Source organism: Tachysurus fulvidraco, chromosome 6 (assembly GCF_022655615.1).
Source record: "Tachysurus fulvidraco isolate hzauxx_2018 chromosome 6, HZAU_PFXX_2.0, whole genome shotgun sequence".
Lineage (NCBI taxonomy): Eukaryota > Metazoa > Chordata > Actinopteri > Siluriformes > Bagridae > Tachysurus > Tachysurus fulvidraco.
Genome location: NC_062523.1, coordinates 13,695,720 through 13,718,219, shown reverse-complemented (window position 1 = coordinate 13,718,219; position 22,500 = coordinate 13,695,720). Strand labels below are relative to the sequence as shown.

Sequence of the window (22,500 nt, the reverse complement as noted above, 5' to 3'; positions counted from 1 at the left end):
AGAGATTCATCGTGCCATGCTGTCTCTGTTGTAAAGAACTTTTGCAGTGTTATCACACTACTCTATCATGTTTGATTCTTTACTTTTTATGTCCTAGTCACATAACTGTTTGTGGAGTGTTTTGAGTCCTACTTGTGGTCAGGTTTATTTTGATCGTTGTGCTTTAAGTACTCCTGGTACAGTTGTTTTAAAAATGATTTAATGTCCATCACATTACACTTCTGAGGACACTATATAATGATGGAGCTTTAAAGCTTGTTACACACTAAAAAGTCATTCTTGTCTCATAGAGCCATTGAGTCTGAACTATTATCTACTACTTGAGTGGTTCCCATGGCCAGTTGGCAAATAACAGGTGCTGGCATTGAGCACATGCTGTTGATTTTGAAGGAAGAGAACAGGGGCACTGAGCTGACAGTTACAGCCACTACAGTGTATTCATTGTGTGACAGATGAGTTCAGGTTAAAATCCTGATAAGTCAGCCTTCATGGTTGACTGATGATTTGTCGAGATTGACAGTACGGTTGAAATATATGATGTGTTGAAATCATGGCATGACTGACAGCAGATATTTTTAACCTTATTTATTTATTTATTTATTTATTTATTTATTTATTTATTTATGGGATGGTTCTCGCCATTGTCGGCAGATTTACACTAGCCCTATATGATAAGTAGGTTAAAACAAATACCACACAAATACTATGCCCAAGTAGAGCCACTTTGCCTAAAGCAGCCTAAATAGCCATATGAATGAAACTTAATGGCTGAGTTCTTTGGCACTTTCATTCACCAGCACTAATAAAACAGGGTTTATGTTTGTCAATGGACTCATAGATCACATGAGGGACGTTTTTATGATGCCTTGGTTGTCTTGGCGACTCTGGTGGCCTATAGAGAACAGCACGATTAATAACACAGCCTGTGGCTGGAACTGGTGAGTATGCAGTTTTCAAAAGCCATGCTGTGTGAGGTTCAGTAATAATATAAGGGTGCATGCAGAATTTAGTGCCACAGCATTTAGCGGCCATAAACCCTGTAGTTAGACCTGGCTATGTGACTCCTATTGACATGATCTGTAAGCTATTTTTGCATTGCGATGTCTTAACCATTCCTTAATGAATAAAGAATAACCATCAGTGGCTTGGTGATTTGTGCATGGAAAATGGGAATGCTTGTGATAGATGACATCATTGATGGGTTTAGATAGTATTTTAACAGATAATAGCTGAACCATAATGCATGATGTATGAAACACCAAATCTGACCCGATAGCTCGGATTCAAAATTTCATTCTCCCGTTGTTTGTAGTGGATGACATTAGATAGTTATTGATACCAGTGATGGTCCAGAGCTGAAAGTTTGTGTTCATATTGAAAGGTCACTCAGTCGATCACTGAGTCTGTGATATTTGCAGATCTTGACCTGTGAGCCTGTTCCCATGCAGGGTTATCTACCGCTTGTCTATATCGGGGTTTGGTTATCAAGTGGGATCAGTGCTTTAAGCTCATTCCTTTTCCCTGCATGTTGTTGGATCAAGCGTGAGTCAAAAAAAGTTTGACATTTTTTGCTAACCTTCCTCATTGACTTAAGGTTAAACAAACCTACTGAACAGAGTAATGAAGTTTACTCTATAATAAGCAAGAGCTAGAAGAATTTCTTCTCAGTCAGTTAAAGTTTAAAAGTAATCAAATAGTGGGAAGTTCCTTGTTTGGATGCCTAGTTCCTAATTTTCTTAACATTCTCTACACTTAGTGTTGTTTCTTTTGTAGGTCCAGGCATGTACTGTGCTTGTTTTGGTTACAGTATTTTTTTGTCTTTTTCTTGTTGCTGAATTTCAACAGGGAGCAAGATAGCGAATGTGACAGAAAGGTGCCGTAGTGCCTCTCCTCTTCAGGCAAGCAGGGACACCTTTACGTTGTCCTTTCATTATACCTTTTCTTTTCTTTTCGTTTCTTTTTCAATCACTGCCAATGTGTTCGCTCTGCCACGCCTTGAGTGCAATGTAGGACAGTTTATGGTTATTTCCAAGCACTTGTTCTTTGCCCTGATTGGCAGGTTTATTATTCTACTTTATGGTGTGTAAGCTAATATCTGATTTATTAGATAATGGACAGATAAAATGTTGTGAAATTAGTAAAAAGTAAAGTGAGGTTTTATACCGCATGCTACTGTTTGTATGTTAGAATTTGACTATTCTGTCACATCAAGTTGACTGTTTCCACAGCCTTAGGTCTAACAGTAAATAATGAGAAAACGTGTCTCAACTCAGACTCGCTATCTTACAGATACAAGGAAAATGACACGCCCTTCAACAGGGTTGTTTCTTTTGCTCCTGTATAACGTTGTTGTAACGAAACCTCTCCCAAAACCTGTTCATTTTATAAACACAGGCGCCACTGCTCTGCACATCTAATGAATGGAATTAAAGTTTAGGTTAATACAAGTCAGCGTAATGCAGCTAACAAAACTGGCCAAGAGATAACAGAGTAACAATTTTGAACATTTGTTTTTCTTTCTCTGACGTTTTAGGATGAATTCTATAATATATAGTTTCACTTGCAGCTGTTTTTACCATGTCGGCATCAGTGAAGATATTCTAATGACAGACCTGCGATTAAACAAAGTCATTATGTTCTCCTCACATCATCATCCATGAACGTGGACTTGACAGATTGCATAAACAGAAACAATCGCTCTGTGTAATAGAAGAATTGTTGTGTCTAGAGAAAACACATGGACACAGGATTGTTTAGAGCGGTTTGTACTGTAAAAGTAGATGGAATGTCCATTCTTCAAAATGAGCCTTAGGATTTTTTTTTTTTTTTGCTCCATTAGGATCAATGATATGTTTTCCCCCTTCTATTTTTTTCTATTTGGTAATCTGCCTTTTCAAACCACCAGCCAGTTCTCCTGTATCATACTACAGCTACCAGCCAGGGAGAAAACACATGATTTCTCTGAGATACATGAAGCCAGCCAAACTTATCCTTTTTTGAACTGCTGCTCATGAAGCGTCGCTGAGCTGAATAACAAACTCTGAGGAAAGTGCTCTTTGCCCTCTTCCGCATAGATGAGCTCACAGACTGCCACGAGTCTTTCCCACCATGGGTGCATAGCCAATCTTGCTCTTTTGGTTTCCAGCCACGGATGGATGTAACGCTTGTTTTAAGCTTACAATCTTCCTCCAAAAGGGCGAATGCATTTCTGTACCTCATGAGCTATGTTGGTGGCTTTCAAATGAGTATCACATTGCTTCTCTGTTAGACATCATTTAATTAATGATTAATGTCATTGAATCATGATCAAAGAATGTTTTTATGACATGTAATATTTTGTCTGCTGAATGTAAACTCGGGCTTTAGTCATACCCTAATGCTTAGGAGTTTAATCTTTTTAGATGGGTATGGGGATTTAAAAGACACTGTGAATAGCCTAAAAAAATCTTTTAAAAATAAACCCTTAGATTTGGCCAGTATATTGGACAGGAGCTCTCAGGCTTCAGTCAGGAAATAGGCTGTACCGAGCACATCTAATTAGCATCAGTTACAAACACATGAGATTGCTTAGATCCAGATCAATGCTTTGTGGATACATTTTCCTTTCCAGCTAAATTAGATACAGCTCTTTTACACACCACAGACAACTGAGCAATCTATAAAAACTGCCTGACTGTAAAACGCACTCTTTGACTAATAGCTCGTCCCTCCAGGGAACATAATGATGTCATGCTAATGGATTCGTTCTTACACAAGTCAAATGTTGTTCTTCTGATTTCTTTCTCCGAGTAAAAAAAAAAAATCAAAACACTCGCCATACTACTTTGTCAATGATTTAACTGAACAGTAGACTTAAAAGGAAATAATGTGAAATGTGTCATTCAATTAGCTTCATTTAACATCTATGGGCTGCAAAATAAAATATTGTATAGAAGTAGAGTATAAAAATATCAAGTCTTTTATTTTAATAAATGCAAGAAAAATGTGAAAACCACCATTATTTAACAATGTTATTATAATGTAACTTTGTTTTTGGCAGAAACATGACATTCAAATAAAAGTAACATAATCTTGTATGGCATGAATATAAAACTTTACTTCTAAATAAAATATTGAAGCATAGCACCTTGATTAATGTCTGAGAGCTTTAATTCTGACATCGTGTAAGTTGCGCTAATTCGTTTTTACTGCAGATTGTGTAAAAGTTTCACACACTCTCTGAATGCCTCTGAAAGCCAGGGAGTGTGAGGCGTCCGTTTCTATGGTAATAGTCAATGAGTCCAGTCAGTGTATGTAAATCTAGAGAGATTTGACACCCAAAAGCTTCAGCAGAGCTCATGATGAATGTGAAATGGGACTGACAAACAATTCTGATCGGCATGTTCAGGCATATCGGACAGTGTTGGATTTCAAATCCTTGTGTGAAAGTGTCTTAAATCACGATTGAAAATGCACTGTGACTTGTTCACACTCATTAATCAGACAGATCTGTTTCATATTGAGTATAAAAGCCTGCCTTGCAGTGTGAACGTGCTGTAGTTTGTGTCCGACACAAGAATACAAAGCCACTTTTACAGGATTTGAAGCCTAGTAGAAAAGCACTTCTGATATATTTTCTGATATTTTACTGCTCATCATCCACTGGTCTGGGAACAAAATCCCTGGATTTGAGAGGAAAAAAGCAGAGCTTGTGGAGTCAGATACCTGACATGCTCTTCTGCTGTTGTAGCCCATATGCCTCATGTTGCAGTGTATTCTGCTTTCTGAGATGCTTTTCCACTCACCGTGGTGATGAAGAATGGTTATTTTAGATTCCTTAGCCTTTCTGTCATCTCGACCCGGTCTGACCATTGACATCTCTGGTGAATCCGGTACCACCTCCAATACTGACACTCCCTACTCACTATTCTCTGCAGGAGAAAAGTGTGAAAGTCCCACTATCAAGGCTTTTTCGTTTCCAAAAAACATTGAACACCAAAACATTTGCCATGATATTTAAGGCGTATGTTTTCTTTCAGATCAGTGGAAACTGTGAAACACCATCCTGGCAATAACAGGTTTTGTGGTTGCTCATTTTCCATTTCAAGGTGAAGAATTCATGCTTTCCTGCAATCACCAATCATTTAGGAGAACGTTTCTAATGGAATAAAAATTACCGACGTTCATTAACTTGCCCTTATTTATTTGGCAAATATATTCTCAATTCATTTGATAAAGGCCCACAGCTTGTTTAATTTTAGTCCCTGGTGTTTAAACTTGCTTCACTTTCAGTAGTGCAGAAAAGGGTCACAGATCTTTGTGTTTGCTGTTGTGGTTGTCATGACAACCTCTGCCAATCCTGAAGAATCATTCATGTAGAATAGGTCTGATGAAAAGAAGCAGCGGTTTAGAGAGGGAGAGAGCAAATAAGACAAGCTGAAGTTTGCTTCGCTTTCGTATTGTTAAAGCTCAACACACACACACACACACACACACACACACGTGCACACACACACATGTGAGCAGTACAAACTGGAGGATATCAACTAAACAATGCCACATCCTCTTAATCGGCACCTTCCTGCCTCTCCGATGCTCCACATGTCTAAGGTTAACTCTTGAAGCTGAGCATTTAACCTTAAATAAATCAAGAAATAAATTCTACATGACCAGAATAAATGGGTTTAGACCATGTCAGACTTACAGATTTAAAAAAAAAATCAATAATCTTGCATAACTATGTATGTATGTATGTATGTATGTATATATTCAGAATGTGATACACTGCGTGTGTGCTTGCTTCCCAGTTTCTGTGATCTACTCACTCAATACTCGCAGCTCAAATGGCAGTAGAGGCTTTGAGGCAGTAAGTCTCCTATTTGCACATAAGGGATAAACTCGCTCTGTTTCACACTCAGGCTGTCTACTTTGAGATTCTCTTTGTTTTCTGTTGAAGTTGTGATTCTTGTGTCCTGTTTTGATGTTTGACTTTTTGTGCTGTATCTTTGTCCACACATGTTTTAATTAAGTTTCAGGGTCACATATGTTGGATGTAATTAATGGGGATTTGAAGATGCATGCAAGTGTTGAGAATGCAGAAGATAGGGATAGGTGGAGAGAGATGATTCGCTGTGGCGACCCCTGAAGGGAAAAGCCGAAAGAAGAAGAAGATATGTTGGCAGTTAGAGTTAACAAAGGATAAAGTCCGCTTGCTCTCTCACGCTGTAGTTGAATCTATGCATCTGTTCACCGTGTGACTTTGTTTACTTTGCTGTGGTATGTAATGTACATTCTACTCTCTTCTCCGTGTCTTCTCATGGATGGTCTGTATACAGCACGGCCTACAAAAATAAGTAGTTCTTTTAAAACACAAATGAGCCTTAGCTTGTCTGTGTTTTCAGATGAAGTGACAAGCTCTTCATTCATGTGCTTATATATTTTTTTTAACAACATTATGCAGCATACTTGACCACACAATATTTATTATCTACACTGATTTGAGATCTCTGATGTGAAGTTAATGTGGAGAAAATGATCTATTTTGGAAGTAGTTTTGCTGTGCTCAGTGCTGCTGAAACATAAGTCGAACTTGTAAAGTCTGTGTGAAGTGTGTAAAGTGAGAACATTACTACCCTCGGCCCATGTTAAATTCCTCCTGCTTTGGAGGAGAGAGAGAGAGAGCTAGAGAGAGAGAGAGAGCGAGAGAGAGTTAACAATGTGTTGAGTAATAAGGCTTCAACAGATTTGTACTACTATTTCATATATATAAAATTGTGCCCTCCAGATAAGAGAAATGAAAATCATTCAGTAAAACAAGAACCTACAACCACTTAATTAAAGAAAAGCATTACCAAATATTTGGCTAATGATAGATATGTAAGAGCAGAGAAGCGTGACCTGTGACTGATGCGGTACTATTTTTGTTATTTGGTAGTTTGTTTTGGAGATTTGTCCATGGGAACTGCTATGAGTTCTTCAGTACTGTATGAATGCTTGGCATTTCCTGTCCTTTACTTGGGCTAAATGCCGTTCTGACAGTGTTCTGATAGAGAGGATAAAAGACTGGCACCCTGCCAATGCACTCATACCCAGGCTTGTGTGTTACTGTTCATGAAAATGGGCAGTCTGCTCAAAATGTTCAGAAATGAAATCCTATAATGTGTTTGCGGTGTTATCTAGAATACCTCTACCAAAGGAGTTTTTAAAATGTCAGGTAGCTTAGTACCTTTTCCTCAGGGCCAACATAGTAAAGCTTCATGACTATGTGGAACATAAGGAGAAGTATTATATAACCAACCAAAAGCTGAACAATCTTTCACATTAGATGAGCTTCTACCACAGCATTGTTGAATACTGTGATTGCAAGGTTCTAATACTTTATGGTTTCTGTAGCAACAACCACCACTTGGATGTTGATGTGGTGAAGGATTCTGCGGGATGATTATTTAGCATTTTTTTTTTAAGTCTGTAGTGTCCGAGGTGAAGCTGGAAGGTGATTAATGTTTATCAGGAACATGACAAGCTAATTTTTTTGTCATCTCAAGGATCATCCCAAGTTCAGGCCAAAAGAGCTTACATTTTATAAAGTGGTTTTTGTTCTCGATGCAGATGACAGAAATGTTCTCATTTGTTTTCAAATTCAAAGCGCCGTCTGAGGTGTTGCAGCTCAGCTCGTGATGCAGCGGCTCAGGGTGGTGTCTGTAGTTCTCCTGTAGGTCATGATGATGGATGGTGAGGTTTGTTCAACTTCTGAACGTTGAGATAGTGGACAACAGACAAGACATCATGGAGTCATCCATGCTTTCCCTTTACTCTCTAGCTTGTGCAGAGAAAAAGTTCGTACTGTAGAGTTAAATACAGTCAAATGTCAGATTAATCCAAAAGCACAAACCATAACCTGAATGACGTTTGCAGGTTTGTGCAAAGCATAGGATCTTTCCCAGACCTTCCACCTAACCACTGCTGTAGTGGTCACTGCTGTAGTGGTGCTGGAAATGGCATTACTAATCCTGAATTACTGACAGCTTGACTTCTACAGTACCTGCTTTTATTTTAAACTGTAGCATTCTGTGCTTTAATGTTATGCCTTAAGGATAAGATATGAGATTGTATTGGTTTGGTAACATCTATATACTTCCTGATGTAATCAGGATGGTGTTCATGGTGTGCATGAACGTTTTATTTTTAGATATAACAGTACTGTTTATGGTTATTTATATAGTACATCTTACAAATGCCTACAAAAATCATGATTTGATAAATATATTCACTCAGCCCTACCCCATGCCCATATTCTAGTCACTGCACTCAAAACAGTCCTGAAGTGCTGAGAAGGTGTGGCTATTATATGGGTAAACCTTTGTGGACCCCTGAACATTGCACTTGTTTCGCATTCCAGATGTAGTGCCATCTTTTTTGTTGTTTGTAACATTTGCCCATTAGATTTTCAATCAAGGCTGTGGGGATTTGTGCTCATTCAGTTACCAGAGCGTTAGTGAGTTCTGGCACTGATGTTGGATGAGAAGACCCGGAAATGCATTTGCTTTTCAGTTCATCCCAAAATTGCTCAGTGAGGTTGAGGTCAGGGTTATATGGGGTTGAGGTCAGGACCACTCTCATTCTTCCACTCCACCTCTTTGTGCACAGGACTTTAGTTCCAGTGAAGGGACATTTTAATGCTACAACATACAAAGACCTATACATCTTTGTCCTTGCATATTTCTGGCAACAGTTTGGGTTGTAATTATCATGTGTCCATATAACTCTTGGCCATATTGTGTCATTTTAATCAGTGCATTTTGCAGCCATCAAAATAAACATCTACGAAATAGGGGGAGAAAACGGAATGAAAAATAACTAAAAACAGCCTTGAGTTTAGAAACCACGTCAGTAGTAATGTATAATGCAGACCTTTAAACCTATAAGCGCCAACTGCCTTCTAATATAACACACCATTTTCAGGGTTGTCTCACTAGTGTGACAGGTTTGTGTCAGATAGGCCACCACAAAGGTGTGTTTTGACAGCATGAGAATGAAAAAAGCCAATGCCCGTGCCTGATGTCAGGATGCATCTCCTTCTAGCCCTCAAACTTTTTTTGTAAAATGATGTGGCTCACTATCAGAAGCAGTAGACCCGTGTAGGATTTTGAGTGCACTTAACCATAAATTTCACTCCCTACCTTGAAGACCCCGATTAGACCTGTAGCCCCGATGGATCTCAACCTGTCACACAGGATTTCTTATTTAATAAATGTTTGTAATGGGTTTCCTCCTGTGAATGAATCTTTTGACCTCTTTCTAAGAATGAGCAAGCATGTTGGGCAGAAATGTTAATATTATCATGACAATGCTCAAGTTCATCCACACAGCATCAATCCAGTATGGAATGTTGAGAATCTGACAGCTTGTTTTCCAGCATAACAAGAAAGCGTCATGGAGCGTTCCTATCGAAATATTGGCGCATTCTTTCCTGGATTCTCAGTGTCTGTAGGAAACATCTCAGACATGTATCCTATGAGGAATAATCTCAAAGGAAAGAATGAATGTGTTCATGAACTCATAAATGGTTTGTTTTTGTTTTCTTCACAGGTATGTTTAAGGCAGTGCTGAAAATGAACAGAGACGGAGGGAAGGGGAGCAAAAAGGAGACAGGTATGCCGAGTGAATGTTAAATAGATGGTGGGGTTTAAGGTGTTATTCAGAAGCATTCACATGAACAGAAAATGTGTGAACAATTAACTGTAGGCTAATTTTTCTGTCCACAGATGAACTTAAGTCAGGAATCAATATTTTTCTGGCAATCTGTCTATAATAATACAATAAGGCCAGCTTTCTGTACATAAATTAAACCTAGTGTTGGAGGCGATAAGCACATAACATAGTAATATGCTAAGTGTGGTGAGTGATATGTCTTTACCTCATCAGTACATTAGAGTCAGTGTTAAAGCTTTAAAATGATAAAATGTCTTCATGTCGATACACCATATCTCATTTTATGGTCAGGAGACAACCCTGCCTTCCAGTGTAGTGTTTAAGTTCCCAAAGGGGTCTTTGTGTTTTTTTTTTTTTCCGAGGCAGAATTACAACCATGAAAGTTGCATAATTTAAGTTCAAACCTAGTAGTAAAGGTGTTTGATGTGAAAATGTGGAATTGTTCCCTCTCTGGTACTGCTTTTGAAATAGATCCCATACCGCATTATGCACACTAAGTAGTACACCTAAATAGTAATGACACCCCTGTTTGGTACATCAGTATGCAGTATGTGATGCAGCCCAGTTATTTAGACCTCAGAGAATGTAGTTATTTGCTCATGTTTACGATTCTTTATTAGAATAAAAAATATATAATTAGTCACCGTAATGGGGTACCCCTCACAAAAGGAAAACCTTTACAGTACTATATGATCAAGAAGCATGCCCAATTCCTTTCCTTTTGTCTCTTTTCTTTTCTTTTGTAATATTCTTTTAGTTGTTAAGCATTTACAAAACAATGCAGTCCAATATGTGTGTGTGTGTATATATATATTCTATATACTGTTCATTGTACACTGTCTCTCTCTTGTGCAGACACACATACACACACACACACACACAGACACGCGCATATACAGTATATAAAATATATATTTTTTATCCTCTTGATGCTAGTAACAGGGCTAATATGTATGCACCTTCCTTTGTAGCTGGTTTCAGGTGACAGCTAACTTGGATTTATTATCTGAAGCCTGAACTAATGTAGAGAAAAAGGTGCACATGGGTGGAAAGGCTTGTTGCCATATTTCCTCTGGCAATGAAATGAATCTTCGATGAATTTAACTAGTATTAAATGTTATGAGCGGCATATAGGATTAACTTGATTTTTCTTTTTATTCATCTGATTACTGACATTTTTCCTTGAACACGTCTGAACAGTAGCAAACAGAGAATGAGACCGGAGACTAGCTGGGCAAAGAAATTAGATTTTTGTTGAAACCTGATGTGGTTGTTTGTTTTGAGTGCAAAAGAGTGAAGCTGTAGAACTATGGAGTTAAAATTATAGTCTGGTTTGCTTTGAAGACATTCATTTAATGAGTCACATTTTACAAGATTATTTAATAGTAACATTTAAGAGGCAGGTTCAAGCTCTACGATATTTTTCTCAAAAGCAGCAGTGAGTAAAAGTTCACTATTGTAGTGCTTTCACATTTCACATGCTTTAACATGTCAGCAGTGAACTCATCACTAATAAGGTTTGTCTGGTCTTTCTACAAAGCCTTTTTTGTGATGCTGCATCTGAATGACTAAAACAGAAACCAGACCTAGAGTTGGACATGTCTGTTCTGACCTGACTGACTCAGCATCCTCCATAACTGGCTGAATATTTGCTTAAGCTGGTTTCAGTACAACACTAATTATAGAACTGTCTATAAAAGTCTGTAATTTTGCAGCTCCTCGGGAGCTGGATCTGTTCTGTTCTCTGACTAGTCATAACAAACTGGCGTCCATGTCTCAAATGGCAGTGAAGAAACTGCCTGAAGATATATGGGTTAAATCAAAGTTTGTGTACTTGTTACTGGAATTGTCTGGAGCGCAAGGCCCTGGATTTGGTCCCAGGCTGTGGATATAAGCATCGCATCACATCCTATTCCGTCCCATTCTCTGTCCTGTCTCCACTCTTTTGCTTTCCCATCCTTCATGGGGTCACTTAGCTCTGGCCTGCTTTGAAGTGCTTCGGCAAAGAATGTCGGTTTCCTTACTGTGATGTGATATTATGATCTTCCTCTTGAGAGTTTCAGTCATAAATGTTACTGAGACATGCAAAGCTAATACGAGATCAGAGAGTCTGAGACCAAATAATGTCAAAAAGGAACATTAACATTTTTATCGTTTCTCATTTAAAAGCTGGAAGGTGTAGGCATGTATGCCGGTCTATTCAGGCAATTTTGTAATCTAAACATTGCTGTGTTATTGTTCCGGTCTTCTCTCTCTTCCTTCAAAAGAGGTCAGGAGCATGACAGGAAAACAGTAAGGTAATCAAGTTACATACACGTCACGGAGCACTGAGAACTTACAGTAACATGCTGCCCATGAAAAATGCACAGGACCTTCTGTCGAATGTCATTGTTTTCCAAATAAGCCTACAGCCAGGACACCATAATCCACCATCTGGTACAACACAGATTGCAGATTAATATGTAATGAATAAAACAATTACGGGTCGTGCTGTTATAGACGAGAAAGTTCTTATAAGGCTCTTATGTTAGTTCAGAATATTTCATTTATTTATAGCAAACAAATAGCAGCAATTTGACAATTGTTACATGTTCCTTTTATTAAAAACCAACACGTATCTGTTGTATTTACCTTTGTTGTTGTGGAACGTCTGCTCATGTTAGTTCCTGTTCTCACTTGTATGGAAGTTATAAATAATTACTCCCCTCACCAGTTTTTTCGTCTCTCGTGAAGTTGGTAACATAGACAGCATAAAAACTACAGCACACAAAGACATTCTCAATAATTTAGTGCTACCAGCTTTATCATTTGTGGAGACATGAGTCTGTTTTGTCGTCTGTAGCAAAAACCTCTTTATAGATCCATATGCATTAGCAGCACGAGATCTCATTGGCTGAACTTGAAATATATTGATTCCAACTATGTTCTTTTCCTGTCATGACCATGATCCTGACCATTAACATAAAGTGAATTAAATGAGTCTATTCATGATTAGAAGCAAATAACAAGGAAAAGCTTTGGCTGTGGTATACTGGTACACTGGCAAAGTTTATACTGCTTATTGCACTGTGCTGTAAGCAGTTTTTTTTAAGATTCATGGAAAGTCTGCACTTTTGCCAGGGACATCATCCAGCCATCATCCTGCCTAAAGCAGCTCCTTAGCAAAGAGACACCACAGATTTCCCTGACTGCCAATTCATCTTCTTTTTAACCACTTTTAAACTGTTTGGTTATGCACATGTGTGCATGTACGTGTGTGGGAGTGTGTGTCATTATTGTATTTGCAAACTATTGGAATGGGTTCAGGGAAGATCAGACTCAGTGGCAGCATGGCAGTGCTGGGAGCTAGGCAGGACTTTCAGGCACTGTATTAAGCCACTGTGGCTGTTTATGCACAAATCACCCAACTGGTCTACTTTCTGGTGTATCATTTAATGTGGATTTCTTTAAAATGTAAATTATGATGAGGAAGGAAAAAAATCTATCACACCTATCTACTAGGAAGGTCACGTTAGAAGAGAACTGAGTACTTTCAGCTCCATGGCCAAGACTTGATTTGGAAAGTTCACATCCAAACATGACTTTGACATTTAAATTCCAAGCCTACTGCCAGATCAATTTCTGCTTGTGGCATTTTGCAGGCCTGAGCTCTACATCCTGTTCAAATCAACCCTTCTGCATTATGCCAAGAAACATTATTGGATGCGTTTTCATTATGTGCCAGGTGATTGCTGTCGGTCATGTATACACATCTGTTGGCAGATTATTTAGTACACCTAAATCATACCTGGATTAATGTTTTATGTATCAGGTTTACCTTTCTTAGGTATGCTGCATCAGTTTCTTGCCACAGATGTTTGGATGATGGACTAATCTTTCAGCCCAGCAGCGATATTGAGTTGCTTAAAATCCCTGGCAATACTGCTGCACCTGACAGACACATAACAGTACCACACAATAATGTTTCACTGCCGTGTCACCGTCCGTGCCATTGCTGTGCGTGACGCACCACCCAAATAATATCTGCTTCTATGGTATTTTCTTTCCATAGCTGGCTGTATAACTGATGCAAAGAATTGATCGTTTTATTTATTTTTATCGGGTTATGGAGTGATCTATAAAGTATTAGAGGTTAAAAGGTATGTTGCTCTAGGATGTCTTTGTTCTTAAATTATAATGTTTTCTTTGCTAAGACCTCCTTGGATTGTCATGGATGTTTGGATGACAGTAAACAGATGTGACTGAATCTCTTCAGGTGAATTTAGTGTAGCTGTTAAGCTCTAATCTTTAGGGAGTGTCTCTGCTTTCCTCCCACTACCAGTCATTAAAGCTATGTGTAGGAGTGTCACGGCCAAGCACTCTTTCACCTTCTCTGCTTTTCAGTCCATATTTTCTCTTCTTTCTCATTCATTCAAACCCAAACACTCTGACTACTAGACTACTTGCCGTTGTTGAGACTGTGCTGCAAAGCTTTTTTTATTTTTAATTTTATTTAGCAAAATATCTCGTGATTGCGGTCTCGTGTCTCTCAGTTTAACAGTCATTTGAATGTAATTTGAAGCAACTCCGACTTTTCTAAGTAATAATTTGTCCAAAAATCAGATTACCTTCAGCTAGCTTCTGTCCATTTGAGTAACACGTATAGAGGATCAATCTGAAGGCAATCTGCTTTTTGGACGAATTATTACTTACTGTTATAACCAGACTTCTGCTAAAGAGTTACTTATTATCAGGCATTTATGTTTTTTTAAGCCATCTTTGTGTAAAAGATGTTTACAGCAAAATGCAAGAAGGAGCTTTAACACAGGTTAAAACATAATTATTTTTTAAATGAATTACAAATTATTGGGTATAATTATTATCTGTCATTTTAATATTGGATTGTCATTATTATTATGAATAGTCATAACACTAAGAAGCCAGCTTGCTGTTGATTCAGCTGTGTACATATTTATCTGCTGCGGTGTTTCTCAGCAGTACCTCCATGCAACAGGGCAAAAAAGATATTATATATTGTGACTTCTTCTCTCCAGATAACGGAGGACAAAATTCTTTTTTTTTTTTTTTTTTTCTCCTCAGGTTGATGCCCAATTTCAGCACTTGTGAACTAGAATGCTGCCATGCATATTAAAAGATACAGGCATACTATATGAGGAAGATCAGTGTTATTTAATATTGTACAGATTGGCATGTTTTATAAAACTAAAGCTCTCTAAATATGAATAAAACTGTTGTATCAGTAAAACTGTTATAGCACAGACCTTTAGTGAAATATTAAACAGTGAATATAAACCAAGACAAACCAGAGGCCTAATTCTACTGGTTTGCCTTCTTCCCGGCAGCTTTTTCCATTCCCACCACTGTCTCCGCCCTCCTGAGGTTGAAAGCAGAGCTGTTGGTTTGAATCATATTTAACTCCATGTAGTCAGTTTAGCACTAATAACAAGGTTCTTGAGCTTCAGAGAGGAGCAAATAAAAATGGAAACCAATGACAATTTCTGGATATTTACTAGGTGAATTATGATCCACATTATTAGATTTTACACTGATCTCTGCTGATTTCTAATAAATGGGGCAGATCTATGTTTAATGCTGGCATATTAAAACAGATGCTTCCTTTTGTTCAACAAACTTTTCACCACCACAGCACAAGAGATGTTTCAAAAGAATTATTAAAGTGTTTGTGTGTACTTGTATGTTTGCTGAGGCCATCCTTATAAATATTTTGGTTTGCAGTAAGAGTAAAAAAAAAAGGGTCGGTAGGTAGGTCTATATATTTTTTTTTCCAAGTTTCAATGTAAAAAAAAAAGTGCAATTTTGGTGATGGTGATTACGTAGGTATGACTTTCAACAAATTAGCATATCGTCATGTCGCTGACTGGGTCTTCAACCCGTGCTTTCGGGCGCATCATTGCAAACCTTATTTTGATGCTGGATACAGGTTTTCCAGAACTTCGTGCCAGGTTAAAGCGGTGTCGAGCTGTTTTAATGAATTTTTTAGATGTATTATGGTGCCCGAACCCGTTAATATTATTTTATTGCTTTTGTATTAGTTGTTTGAAGAGTAAAAAAAAAATTTTTTTTATATAACCGGCAAGTCGATCGGAAAAAAAATAAAAAATTGAGTCGGTCCTAAATTGACAGGGTTGGTCAGGATACGGCAAACAAGAATATTTTTAAGGATTGCCTGATGGGTAAAGTTTGTAGACACCCGATCATATAAGGCTTTTCCTGAAACTGGTGGTAGTGCACAGTTGTCTAGGACTGACTTTGTTTGCTCTAGCCTTGTAAATTTTTTCCCCTTACTGTAACTATGAGGCTCAAACATGTTCCAACGTGATGGTTTCTCAAAGTGAGCTCCATGAAGATATGGTTTGACCTCAATCCCTCTGAACACCTTTGGGATGAACTGGAATGCTGCTGGCATCCCAGACCTCTTCGTGCTGACATCACTGCCCAACCTCAATAGTGCTCTTCTTGTTGTTCAAAATCTAGTAGCCTTCCCTGATGAGTGTGATTGTCACGTGTCCACATAATTTTGCTTGAGTGATGTTGGTGGCTCATGGCTGCATTTACTGTCTATATACTGTGTGTATATATATATAGATTCATATATATATAGTTTCATTGCTAGGAGATCAGCAGTTTCTGAAATATTCTAACCAGTGAGTTAGGCATCAGCTCCCCGCCACAGTAAGATTCACAGAGATCACATTTTTTGATATGAATATTATCTGAAGCTCTTGATCTCAATCTGCATTGCATGTTATGCATTGCAGTGCTGCCACATGATTGGCTGATTAGATAATGGCATGGCTGTTCAGGTGTACAGGAGTTCCTAATAAAGTGGACTGAAATGTGTGTTTCAGTGTGCAGAGAAGTCACTTGGGATGAGTAAAAAATGCTCGGGTGTTTGTTAGATAATACATAGACAAAGCCCATGGATTGTAAATACATTAAATACACTCTAATGGAAATTTCATCTTGTTAGAAAATACATCCATGATATTTATTATACATTATCTGTTATTTTCTATTAAATGTCAGTTACAGTGTTTGTAATGCTATTTACTATTTAATGCTAAAAACTGGCCTGCAGAGTAGTAGTCAGCCACTCACAGTGGTGCATGGGAAATAAAGAGACCTACATGTAGCTTTCTTTGTTTTTTTGGTCATAAGGAATGTTTTCTGGCTTTACTAAGTTTGACCACAGTGACTTTGGCTCTCTGATGCATTTCTGCTGTGTTTTGCATCTGTCCTTAACAGACTGCTGTTTCACACTTAATTCATTTGATGTTTTTATTCTTTGATTCTCTGTGGGTGATGGCAACTTGTTGATTTTTCATATTTCTGTTTCTCTTTTGTCAAATATTTGCTCTTTCAATGTGTGTGTTCTGTCTAGTGGTTTAAGAATGAACACACACACACACACACACACACACACACACACACACACACACACACACACACACACACACACAGTCTTTTATGGAAAAAAAACCCTCAATCTTCTCCCCAAAGGAGTGTCTGGCTTTTCCTTCTCTCAATAATCCTTACCACAGTGTGTATTTATATCAAGACGTTTACCAGCTTTCTTGGGGAAAGAAAATGTCTTGACCTTGTTTAAAGCGGTAGGTTTAAGCTTATCCACAAATTTTACTTACTTCAGCACACTTTCTCCTGCTGGTCCCAAGGGTGGAATTTGCAAAACGGCGTTATTAAATATGCTTGATGTCTGAACACTTAACAGCACGAGATGAGCTGGCAGTGGCTCACTGTTTAAAGCTGTTGGCTTCTGATCACAAGGTTGTTGTTTCAGATCCCCGCACTTCCAGTCTACCACAGTTGGGCCCATGAGCAACTATAGCAGCAATGATTACAAAAACTGCAATTCATGGACTCTAGTCTGTTTTTAGCACACTTCTACACACTGTATTTCCCCTTTCCCCTTTAATACATCATACAATATTGACCTGAAATGATTTTCCTGATCAGCCTCAGCAGTAAGAGTCAAGTGTGCAGTTAATGAGGAGAATCCACTGATGAAGTCAAAGGAGAAAACAGGAACATCTGGCTCCAGTCAGGATGCAGTGCTGCGGTTTATTTATTAAAAAATGAAAGCTGTGGAGCTCTTCTGGTCACAACAGGGTTTATGATTGGTGTAGGAGTTGTTAGCTGACTCAAGGTCAACTCACATGTCTCTAGAAGTTCTCTAGTCAAGAGCTGACCAATAGACAGCCAGAGTTGTTACTTGTAGAACAAACACCGGTGTCCATCGCCTTGGAGACACCTGTGTTGTGAAAGCAAGGGCAAATAAAGGCTACGTCAGAGTTGGCAGATGAGAGCAAAGTGATGTCATTCCCTGAGTCAAAGTCCTTCAGAACAGTAACGTTATCTGGGTTCAACACTGCCGTGGGAAGATGAACTATGTTCACTGAAGAGGTTAGAATGAGTTGACATTGTTAGACTTCACTGTGATTAGTTTAGTGATCCATATGAATGGGTTTACTCTGTTTCATGAGAATTCTCAGACTGGAATAGATTGTGTGAACAAAAACTTCAAATTGAAATAGTTTCTGTTATTAACAGTGACCAACTTGGATATGTCTTTGATACACTTTTGATATATATTCACAATGTAGTACATAGCAGGACGTGTTATTGATAAGTCTAATCAGGGAGCTTTTTATGTAGCACTTTAAAAGTCAGTTTATCTACTTTATTATGATTAAAATGTTAATGCTTAAGTGAAATGAAATAATACAGGGTTTAAAAAAAAAATAAACAGACAAACAGCTCATGCAGGCATGTGGAGAACATGTGCAATTCCACACACTGACAGTTACCTGAGGTCAGGTTCGGGCTAGAATCCCACAGAACCGCTTGAACTGGTATTGTACGATTAGATTGTGCAAATATTAATATCCTACTGTATGTTTTCAGCTTATTTTACACAAGATTTAAAAAAGGTCATAATTAAATTGCACATGGAGGCAAAGGAAATATTATGCACCTGGTTACTTTTGTATTTTGTATTTAGCTTTGTGTTTGTGAATAGATTTTGGCATTGCATTATGGGGCCATATAGGTGTGATGCCCTCAATCTACCAGTTTCAGTTGAAAGCAAAGTATTTTTTTTCTGCGATTAGTTTAGCAATCGTTTTACTGGGGTTTCACCAACCATTGTGCACAATCTGAGAAAGGTATCCTCCTTTGAATTCTCTGTCTGAGGACGATTGTTTCAGACCATCACTGATACTATAAGAGTAGTCTAAAGTGCTTTTGACCTGTTGTCTGGTTGCAAAGGGCTGAGGAATTTCTGTCCCCAATATAGAGTTTAATTTGCTTGGTGGTTAGTTTTCAGCAGGATGTCTCTTAAGCTGATTTTTGTTCAATTTAAATTAGACTCCAAGAGCAAAAGTCACATCCCACAGCAGACTTTTGGTCGGTTTTCACATCAGTTAACACTCAACAGGAATCTGTGTGTAACTGTGTGTTTGGTGTAATGTAATCTAACGTGTTAATTACTTTAGGAAGTGTGACTCATGTAATACTCTGGCAGAACAACAAATGCTGTGTCCTAATTAATTATACACTTCGTTGTGCAAGAAAATCTGGGAAATGAGTTGATGGCAATCATAGCTGTTCCCAGCTCACTAGAAAATAATTTATGTTCTTAATTCATTCACATTTGGTCATAGCTTTTAAGATATTGTCAAAATGAATGATTCCCTTGTGTCATGTTTCTCTACTTACCTAACAAGAAGCAGTGTAACATAATACAGCCATCTAACTTTTAATGTGATTCTATTCCAGAGAAATAAAGTACAGTATAGTGAGTATTGCTGACCTTTATCTTCTCTGTAAAAAGGAAACGAGGTGAAACCGGTGACTGTTATTTCCTTTAATATATATCACCACACAAATATAATCATATGGAAGCAATATGCATCTAAATGTTGAAGTAATACAAGGTGTAGTTGCAGTTGGGAATCTCGGTTAATGTTTGTGATTAATCTCTGTGATAGATAGTGCTGTGTCATAGTCATCTCTATTTAAACACTGAGCTTTAGCTGAGACATCCTATTGTCCTCTGTGAGCTTTTTGTTCCTTCCTGTGACCCACCCTGGCCTGGACGCTGAACCCTTGTTTAATGGCCCCCGTACTAATGCCAGTCAAAATCTGTCATTAACCTCTGACCTGTCTAGGGTCAGCCTGAGAAACCAGCCGTTTTTCCCATGTGGAAAAACATCTCACACGGTGTGAATTGACGAACGACCGGACTGTACAGGAAGCAGGAAGTGACCTCCTAAGGTTTTCAGAAAAAGCATATTCAAAGGTTAACATCATCAACATGATATTGAAATAACAGGGTCATGATGTATAAGATCTTGCTTTTCTCTGGTAGAACTGGTACTTTAAGGAAAACTGCAGTGTTTATCAGAAACACAAATTTCTTTTTGGCTGGCTTAATAAAATTTTCTTCATAAGAACACGTTTATTAGACATATGAACAAATTTAAGTGCTGTACACTGGGTCTGATGGCGTCTAGTTAAGGAACAGTCTTAACTTTTCAAAAAACTGTTCTAAAGCTTGTGTTCCGTGATTAATGGGAAAGCGACGTGTATGAATCCAGGCTCAGATCACCAGCAGGGAGAGTTTTGTAAAATACTGCTGTCAGTGTTTGAAACACTATGCAAATGGAAAACAAATCTCAGAATAATGTGCATAGTTATTGTACCCTATGGGTTTGTATTTCTCTATGCATTATATATTTTCTTGTGATGTATTATGCACTGTATTTCTGTCAATGTCTGTTCCTCCTGCTAGCATATATAGAGAAGCATTAGGCTGTGTAAATTAAGAATCGAGTTTACAGAGTCACTGTGCCACCTTTTATTTACCCAGCCAGGTTAAATCAAGTCACTCCTGCCCTTTTTTGTAGCTGTTAGTCAGGTGAATGTTTGATTGTGGATTAAGCCCTCTGAATATGGATTAAGCTACCACACTAAAGAAACATTGGACACAATTCTGTGTCACATCATTTTAAGCTTAGCGGGTACTCGAGGAGACGTAACGTTTATACTATTATTTGTAACTAGGAAAGGTGTTGCTTTTAAATAATATGAATTTATTTAAATAAAGATTTGGACACATTTTCATTCTTAAGTGTAGTGTTATGTCAATTGTAGTGTCTAGTGTAGTATCTAGCATTTCCCTTTGGTCTCGTTTCCTTTCCTTTACATCCCCGTGGCTGAGGCGCAAGCTCTTTTCCCAGACCAGCAGCAATTAAGCCTTTCTAATGAGAAATGGGAAATGTCATGGCACTTGGCCTCCCCTGTCTTTGTTCCCTCAAGGCTACTGGGAAAGACATTCCTCTCTGCACCGAAGCCACAACCACATCGTCCAGTAGAATACAGCATACAGCTAATAGTGTTTGACTCACTTGTCCCCATCAAGGATCTTTAGCAGAAAGCCACAAGGACTTAATCTTAACTGGAAAAGCAGCGTAATAGAGAGGCATTAATACCCAAACACAGCAGGCATCTAAAGCTGTCACTACTAAATATTACATACTTTCTGCATACTGCCGTCTGCTAAACCTATTTTCTGCAAATAGGCTGAGGTAGTTTTTTTTTTTTGGAAGTGAAAGAATCTGTGTTAAATGCTTAGAAAAATGTAAAGGAACATTAAGAATCACCCAATATAAAAAGCTCAGTTCCAGGCATCTCCCTAATGCATGCTAAATGCTAAAGTGATAATACAACAATTTTGGACTCCCTCAGAACTCCGTAATCATTATAATCTGATGATGATGATTATTATTATTTTAAATAGTGGCTGCGTTCTTTAGCTGCATTTGTATTTGAATACCGCTCACACTGTGAATAAACATAAGAGGAAGCCTTCTCTATTCAGTAAAGGTTTAATATTACAGCCAGAATTTTACAACCTGTATCCTTTGCTATTCCATGCATTACATTATTTCTAGCTAGTAGCGTGGGATATCAAATTATGAAACTTTCACTTTGTAGATGGCTGTAACTGTTTCTTTACTCTTTTTCCTTATTTGTCTCAGGCTGTTTGCTTAGCTTTTAATTTAATGCTTGATTTGCTGTCTCAAATGATTGCTGTTGGTGTAAAAACCATTTAAACATGACAAAATGACTGCGCAATGAGAGTCAGAGAAAACACCTTCATCTCCAGGCTTAGAAGAATTAATTTTCTGAATTCTCATTATTTCGCTTTCATTGTTCAGTCCCTGTATGTACGAGGGCATTTATTAGATTGTGTTATTTATTTATTGATATATTTTTTTTTAATTAAAACACGTTTTCCATGTTTGAAAGGATGTTTTGTGTGCGTGTGTGTGTGTGTGTGAGGCTGTATGAAAGAGGCAGTATCATGTGTCTCATTTTGGGAAATCAGCTTTAGGTCTCAGCTGGGTTAAGTAAAGACAGGTTCAGCAGTATTCACTTACCAACTGTATGTTGAATTTCATGTTCCTGGGCCCTCTGTCGTTCTTTTTCTGTTTGAGCTTGTTTTATCTAGAGAATTAGATGCTGTAGTGTGGCAGTGTGGACACGTTACATTTTTACAGATTTTCATAGAAACTTTAGAGTCTGAGGAATCTAATGTTAAGGGCAACTTGTGTGTCTTTGCTGCAAGAGGATTAATTCATTTCTAAATACTACCAGTCATAACTATTTAACATTAATTCGATATAAACTGAGAATCTAATTGCATTACTATCCTTTTCCACTAGTGTGTGTGTGTGTGTGTGTGTGTGTGTGTGTGTGTGTGTGTGT

The 22,500-nt window shown here is 38.0% G+C and overlaps 1 protein-coding gene across 6 annotated transcripts in view; it reads left to right on the top strand.

Moving 5' to 3' along the window:
• tanc1b (tetratricopeptide repeat, ankyrin repeat and coiled-coil containing 1b) overlaps positions 1–22,500 on the top strand; it is a 107,951-nt gene that overhangs the window by 1,855 nt on the left and 83,596 nt on the right. For 5 of the 6 annotated variants that reach the window (XM_047815177.1, XM_047815174.1, XM_027164442.2 and 2 more), the window contains one exon: positions 9,568–9,630. The exons of the other annotated variant lie outside the window; for it this stretch is intronic. In XM_047815177.1, coding sequence (XP_047671133.1) covers positions 9,570–9,630 — 61 coding nt within the window. In that variant the 5' untranslated portion in view covers positions 9,568–9,569. The remainder of the gene's footprint in view (positions 1–9,567; positions 9,631–22,500) is intronic. 6 annotated transcript variants of the gene reach the window in all.